General features: G+C 55.3%; 3 protein-coding genes across 3 annotated transcripts; all 3 read right to left on the bottom strand.

The window, feature by feature from the left end:
* Positions 1–286: 286 nt before the first annotated feature.
* On the bottom strand, positions 287–2,533 carry EAH_00059280 (hypothetical protein, conserved; the record flags this gene model as incomplete). The annotated part of the gene is made up of 3 exons (XM_013393603.1): positions 287–1,768; positions 1,871–2,149; positions 2,369–2,533. The coding sequence occupies 3 exons, from the start codon at positions 2,531–2,533 to the stop codon at positions 287–289; spliced, it is 1,926 nt and encodes a 641-aa protein (XP_013249057.1).
* Positions 2,534–3,489: 956 nt separating this feature from the next.
* EAH_00059270 (hypothetical protein) lies at positions 3,490–4,539 on the bottom strand (the record flags this gene model as incomplete). Its single annotated transcript, XM_013393602.1, has 1 exon — positions 3,490–4,539. One exon carries the CDS (start codon positions 4,537–4,539, stop codon positions 3,490–3,492), a length of 1,050 nt encoding a protein of 349 aa, XP_013249056.1.
* A 1,504-nt stretch (positions 4,540–6,043) lies between these two features.
* EAH_00059260 (hypothetical protein) lies at positions 6,044–6,504 on the bottom strand (the record flags this gene model as incomplete). Its single annotated transcript, XM_013393601.1, has 2 exons — positions 6,044–6,243; positions 6,351–6,504. Coding segments are annotated over 2 exons (354 nt in total), but the record flags the coding sequence as incomplete, so codon positions are not given.
* Between the last annotated feature and the right edge of the window lie 598 nt (positions 6,505–7,102).

The raw sequence follows: 7,102 nt of genomic DNA, 5'->3' as shown, positions 1-7,102 counted from the left end.
GCAGGAGCTGCTGCTGCTGCTGCAAGTCTGCTGCTGCTGCTGCTGCTGCTGCTGCCCTTCTGTCCCTAAAACTGCCAAAGGAGACAAATAAGAGAGACGCAAAAGGAGACACGTGTAGAGCAGAGACTGAGAGAAAGAGACAGCCTGCTACAAACCACTAACGAAAGCAGCAGCCACTGCTGCTGCTGCTGCTGCAGAGAGACTGCAGCCGCTACGGCTGCCGCTGCTGCAGCAACTGTTGTTGCTGTTGCTGCTGCTGCTGCAGCAGAGATATTGATGCTTGCTGCTACCTGTTTGTCGCCTGTGGGGGGACAAGGACGCTGGAAGCGCAAGTGCGGGAGAGACACAAAGGCTGCCGACGTTGCTGCTGCATTGCTGCTGCTGCTGCTGCTGCTGCTGTTGGTGCTGCAGCAGGGACCTTGCACTCGCTCTTAGTGCTGCTAGCGAAGCTGCTGCTGCCAGTAACAGGCGGCGAGACCCAGCAAGCCTTTTGCCTTGCGGGTGATGTTCGTGCTGCTGCTGCTGCTGCTGCTGTTGCTGCTGCTGCTGCTGCTGCTGCTGCTGCATTGGCACTACCCCCGCGCACGAGTGCGTTGACGAGTTTGCTGCTGCTGTTGCTGCTGTTGCTGCTGCTGTATCCTGAGAAGATATAGCAATCTGCTGCAGCACCGCTTAACCTGCAGCGGGTACCTTTAATTGCTGCTGGAGGCCCTCGAGAATAAAGCGCAGCAGCAGAAATTTGTGCTGCAGCTGGCGGCATCTGCATCTCTCTTGCTACTTCGCGGCAGCTCTGCAGCCTTGCTGCTGCTGTTGCTGCTGCTGCTGTTGCTGTTCGTGCTGCTGCTGGGTTCGCACTCCTGCAGCTCCTGCTGCTCTCGCCGCTGCTGCTCACCCCACTCTTGCTGCTGATGCTGCTGCTGCTGCTGCAGCAATCCATTTCTGAACTGTATGCACCCGAGCTGCTGTTTGCGAAGGCGTTCGTCTCCTGCTGCTGCTGCTGCTGCAGATCCACTTGCTGCAGCAGCAACAGCGGCCTTTGTATCTCAGGAGTTGCGGTCCTGCTACTGCTGTTGCTGCTGCTGTTGCTGGTGCTGTTGCTGCTGTTGCGGTTGCTGGAGGCTCTATCCGCTGCTGAAGCTGCTGCCCCTCGGTCGAAGGCTGTAGCAGCTGTTGTTGCTGCTGCTGCTGCTGTTGTTGCTGCTGCTGCTGCTGGAAGGCATACACCATCTAATTCTTCGGCGTCAGTGCTGTTGTTTTGGCTACTTTGCTGCGCATCTTGTTGCTGCTGCTGCCCTTGTTGCTGTTGCTGCTGTTGTTGCTGCTGCTGCCCTTGTTGCTGTTGCTGCTGTTGCTGCAGTTGCTGCTGCTGGCAGCAAAAGCTATCCCAAGGTGAGGGGGGCAGCTGTGCAGAGCAGCAAGGACATTCGCGCTGCAGAGCGGCGTCTGCTGTTGCTGTTGCTGCTGCCGCTACTGCTGCTGCTGCTGCTGCTGCTGCTGCTGGTTCGTAGGTCGGCTCCCCCGCTGTTGATGCTGCTGCATCTTGCTGCTGCTGCTGTTGCTGCTGTTTCTGGTGTTGGTGTAGCTGCGTTTGCAGCCGGAGGAGTTTTTCCATTTGCTGCTGCTGCTGCTGCTGCTGCTGCTCGTGCTGCAGCAGCAGCAGACATGCGGGGGTACCGCTACGGAAGCGGACTTGTTCTTGAAAAGCAGCAGCAACAAAAGGAAATTCAAGAGGCGTTTTGGGGCTGCATGTACACCAGAAGGCATGAAACTGTGCAGCAGCAAAAGCAAACAAATAAAAGAAAGTAGATAGACAAGAACTAGCAGAGAAGCAGCAGCAAAATAAAGCAGCAACATCTTCGCGCAGCAGCACCCACTGCCACAGCCATGCAGATATGTTTATGAGTGTTATTGCAAAGGAATAGCTGCAGCAACCGCTGCTGCTGCTGCTGCTGCTGCTTCTGCTGCTGCTGCTGCTATGGTCACCTCCCTCTCCGTCCCTGCTGCTGCTCCTGCTGCTGCTGCTGCTGCTGCTGCTGCTGCCTTGCTGCACCATTTGCTGCGCGAGAAGAGGGAACTTCCAGAAGAGAAACAGCAGACACCGCAACGCCAAAACCCCACAACCTCTGAAGTCAGTTGAAGGGTCTTCTCCCTGCACCGCAGCAGCAGCAGCAGCAGCAACAGCAATTGCAGCAGCAATAGCAGCAGCAGCAGCAGCAGCAGAAGCGGCAGTAGCAGCAGCACAGCAGCAGAAACAGCTCCAGCAAACGCCTAACAGACTCTCTCTTACAACAGACACACCAAACAAACAACAACAGCAAGACAAACTGCAGCAGCAGCAGCAGCAGCAGCAGCAGAAGCAGCAGCATACCTGAAAGCCTAGCAGCTTCCAGTCTTTGGTGATGGTGTTATGTAGCTGCCTCCCCGGCATTGCAAGGCACCACAGAGCGGCAAAGAGTGGCCCGTGCTGCTGCTGCTGCACCTGCTGCCGCTGCAGCAGCTGCAGCAACTGGCGGCTAAATATTAACCCCCTCATTGCACTCAACGGACGTGATAGACCTGCAGCAGCAGCAGCAGCAGCAGCAGCAAACAATGAAAAGCATCACATAATGAACAGCAGCAAATGCACTGGCACATGCAGCACCAAACCCAAGAAACAGCAGCAGCAGCAGCAAATGATGCAGCAGCAGGAACCTAGCTGCTAGCGATACACTTGCGACGCTGTGCTGCCTTTTACAGGCTGAGTTTATACCAGCAGCAGCAGCAGCAACAGCAACAGCAGCACCGACATCAGCAGCAGCAACAGCAACAGCAACAGCAGCAGCAGCAGCAGCAGCAAAAACAGCAGAAGGCCTTACTGTAGGCGAACTCTGTCTTATTCCGAATGCCTTTGCTGCTGCAGATACACTCCACTGCTTGCTGGAAGGAGCTGCAGCAGCGCAGCCGCTGCAAGTCTGCGCTATTGAGGCGAGGGCCTGCTGCTGCTGCTGCTGCTGCTGTTGCTGCTGCTGCTTCTGGCTGTTGCTGTTGCTGCTGCTGCTTCTTGCTGCAGCTGTTGCACTTGAGGGCGCAGCAGCTGACTTCCAAATTATCTTCCCAAGGTAATCTATAGGAGCTGTTGCTGCTGTTGCTGCTGGGGGGTGTTTCTGGGGTTGCTGCTGCTGCTGCTGCTGCAGCAGCAGCAGCAGCAGCAAGAGCAGCAGCAGGTGTGTCCTGCAGCAGCAGCAGCCTGCGTTTTGCATGCGCAGGAATCTTCTGAGACTGCAGCAGCAAAGAAGCAAATGCTTCAGGCTCAACCCCTTTACTCAGCAGACACTCCAGCTCTCCTCTTCGCCGGGCTAACCGCAGCAGAAACTTCTTTATACCTGCAGCAGCAGCAGCAGCAGCAGCAGCAGAGGGGGCAGCAGCAGCAGCAGAAGGCACAGCAGTAAATGGAATTGGATGAACATAAAAACGCACAAAGAGGAGACAGGCAGGCCTCAAGAACTAGTCCTAATCATGCTGTTGCTGCTGTTGCTGCTGCTGCTGTTGCTGCTGCTGCTGCTGCTGCTGCTGCTTGCCTCTGCATTTTGGCCTGGGAGCGTAAAGGGCATCGTCTGGGATCGACTCCCACTTGGAGACGCCTTCTGTGGGGCCGAGTTTGAGGCGTGCTGCTGCAGCAACTGCTGCTGCTGCTGCTTCCGAGTGTCTAGACAGCAGCACCCTGCTGCCTCTCTTTGTGTGCACTGCTGCTGCTGCAGCAGCAGCAGCAGCAGCAGCAGAACAGCTGCCTCCGAAATCTAGTAGATTCAGCGAAGCGGGAGGGACCCCGCTCTGCTTTATGGTGTTTAGAGGCTTAGGCCTCCCTGCTGCAGCAGCAGCTGCTACTGCTGTTGCTGCTGCTGTTGCTGCTGCTGCATGCGTTGCTGCTGCTTGAGCAGCAGACGCAGCAGCACGGCTACTGGCAGCAAGCGTCCCTCTCGGGGTAAGCTGAAACCACGCTCTTGAGCGCTGCTTCGAACTCTGCTGCTGCTGCTGCTGCTGCTGCTGCACTTTAGAAGCTGCTGCTGCTGTAGGGATGCCGCTGAGCGACATTATCACGCCACGGCGCTGAGACAAATTCTCTTGCTGCTGCTGCTGCTGTTGCTGCTGCTGCTGCTGCTGTTGCTGTTGCTGTTGCTGTTGCGTGGGGTGTAGCTGCAGGCCGTTGCTGGGTCGGTTATGCTGCGCTACGGTGTTACTGCTGCAGCTGCTGCTGTTGCTGCTGTTGCTTCTGCTGCTGCTGCGCTCTTGAGTTGCTGCCTGGGGGAAGCAGCTTGCTGCTGCTGCAGCAGACACATTTCTTGGAGAAGCAATTTCCTTGCGTCTCGATCGGCGCAGCAGCTCCTCGCAGCCAACATCGAAAGGGTCTGCTGCAACAGCTGCAGCAGCAACAGCTGCTGCTGCTGCTGCTGCATTTGTCCCTGCTGCTGCTTCTGTTGCTGCTGAGTCTGCTGTCTCAGGATCTAGAGATTCGCTGTCCCACCAAAGAGTCTCTGTAGCATTTGCTTCGGGGTCGTCCATTGTTGTTGCTGCTGCTGCTGCGGTTGCTGCTGTTGTTGTTGCTGTTGTTGTTGTTGTTGTTGCTGCTGCTGCACGTCCTGTCCGTGCCCCCTTCGTGCTGCTGCTGCTGTTACGCCGGCGTTTATACAGGAGACGGCTCTCCAAGCGTAGCCCTCCCGTTGCTGCAGCCGATGCTGCAGCAGCAGCAGCTGCTGCTGTTGCTGCTGCTGCTTACGTTGCTGCTGACGCGTTGGCAGTAGCTGAGCAGCAAAGCGTGGCGCAACAGAGGAGGCAACAGCATGCCTCTGAGATGTTCTTGCCGCTGCTGCTGCTGCTGCTGCTGCAGCGCGTGCAGCTGTTCACGTGCAGGCCCCTGGGCATCTGCTGCAGCTGCTGCTGTTTTTGCTGTTGCCGCTGCTGTTGCTGCTGCTGCAGTTTGGCCGGCTAAAGCAGCAAAACAAGCTACAGGCTGCGGCTTCTCTTAAATTTGGAGGGTAAGGTCATGCTGCTGTCCCTCGTGCTGCTGCACGCTTGCTGCTGCTGCTGCTGCTGGCACGGTGCTGCTGCAGCAACAGCTCGCTGCATCTGTCTTTGCTGCTCTCTTCTTTATACACACTCAACATCGAAAATATAAGAAAGCGGTGGGGTTGTTGTTGCTGCTGAGCTGCTGCTGCTGCTGCAGCGCGAGATGGCGGCGGCGGCGGCTGCTGCGGCTCGCTGCGGCTGTCGATCTTGTGCTGCTGCTGCTGCTGCTGCTGTTGCTGCTGCTGCTGCTGCTCTTCTTGCTGCTCAGGATACTGAACTCAGCAGAAGATCTTCTTTCTTATTTAAGAAACTAAACAAAGGTTTTTAATTTCAACTCTGTCTGGTCTTGTTTGCTGCTGCTGCTGCTGCTGCTCCAGCAGCAGCAGCAGCGCCTACTGCGTCCGGCTGCACCGCCTTGCCGACAGCAGCAGCAGCAGCAGCAGCACAGCAGCTGCTGCTGCTGCTGCTGCTGTTCTTTAAAAAAGCAGCCCATTTGCTGCTTCTTCTTCTCATAATATGTTGCAGCTTAAAAGAGAGCAGCAGCAACACATGAATTGCTGCTGCTTCTTGTTGCCGTGCATTTGTACGCTTGTTCCAGCGGCTGCTGCTGCTGCAGCTGCTGTTGCTGCTGCTGTTGCTGGGAGCTGCTGCTGCTGCTAGTTCCGAGTTGCTGCTGCAGCAATTATTTCAGCACTAAGTTTTGAAGTGTATATTTATTTGTTTTTTTATTTTGCTGTTTATTACTTCTTTCGCGCTGTCTCTCTGCAGCAGCTACGCTGTCTCTCTGTCTCCTTCAGCAGTCTCTTGTCGGCTGCGGCTGCACCCCCCATTGCCTAGTGCATAGCTAGCTGGCTGCTGCTGCTGCTGCTGCTGTTGCTGCTGCTGCACCAGCTAGCAGCAGCTAGCTACAGCTAGCTGCGGCAGCAGCAGCTGCAGCAGCAGCTGTAGCACCACCAACAGCTAGCTACGGCCGGCTACAGCTAGCTATAGAGCGCTGCAGCTAGCTGCAGCAGCTGGGTCCTCGGGGTAGCAGTTGTTCTTCCGATAGAGGAGAGGCCTGCTGCTGCTGTTGCTGCTGTTGCTGCTGCTGCTGTTGTTGCTGCTGCTGTTGCTGCTGCAATTGGTGCTGCTGCTGTTGCTGCTGCTGTTGTTGCCGCTGCTGTTGCTGCTGCTGCATAGGCGACATTCGGCAGCAGATGCCTGCAGCAGGTTGAGGCAGCAAGCATAAAGCTAGCAGCAGCAACTAGCAGCAGATTATCTTCAACGTGTACAAAGAAAAGCAGAAAAACAATTAACAAAACAATTACAATTGAGATAAAACTTTTGCTGCTGCTGCTGCTGCTGCAGGCTCTGCTGCTGCAAGTGCTGCTGCTGAATGCTACAAGTACTGCTGCTGCAAGTGCTGCTGCTGTTGCTGCTGCTGCTGCTGTTGCTGCATTGGTGACCCACACGCGGCTGTCGCTGCAGCAGCAGCAAAGCATGTTTTTGCCTTAGGCTTTAGGGTTTAGGAAGCAAATAAAAGAGAACAAACAAACAAAAATAAAACAAACAAACAAACAAACAGTTACAATACGAATTCAGGTGTACGTACACATCAGCAGCAGCAGCAGCAGCAACATCTTAATATGCCTATGTCTTTCTTGAGGTGTACATACACCTGAATTCGTGATATTAATGCAGCAGCAGCAAAGCCTTTGCATCGCTTAGCTGCGGAGATACCCCAAGCAGCAGCAGCTGCTGCTGCTAGGCATCTTGCAGCAGCAGCAGCAGCAGCCTAAATAAAGGAACTCAGATACATCCTCGTGGGAACGAAGAACCCCCTAAACCCTAAACCCTAAACCCTAAACCCTAATCCATTACAGCAGGGCCCCTCTGCTCTGTCTGCTGTCTCTCTTCTCTGTCTCTCTCCGCTTTTGCTGCTGTCTCTTTTGTTTGTTGTTGCCTTTGTCTCCTTCATCGCCCTTAGGGTTTAGGGTTTAGGGTTTAGCGGTTACAAGTATTTAGAGACACCTGATGATGCAGCAGGGGGCTCTGCCCAACCAAACCCTAAACCCTAAAC

Source organism: Eimeria acervulina, genomic scaffold (assembly GCF_000499425.1).
Source record: "Eimeria acervulina Houghton genomic scaffold, Eah_scaff1393, whole genome shotgun sequence".
NCBI lineage: Eukaryota > Apicomplexa > Conoidasida > Eucoccidiorida > Eimeriidae > Eimeria > Eimeria acervulina.
This window is presented reverse-complemented; position numbering and strand designations above follow the sequence as displayed.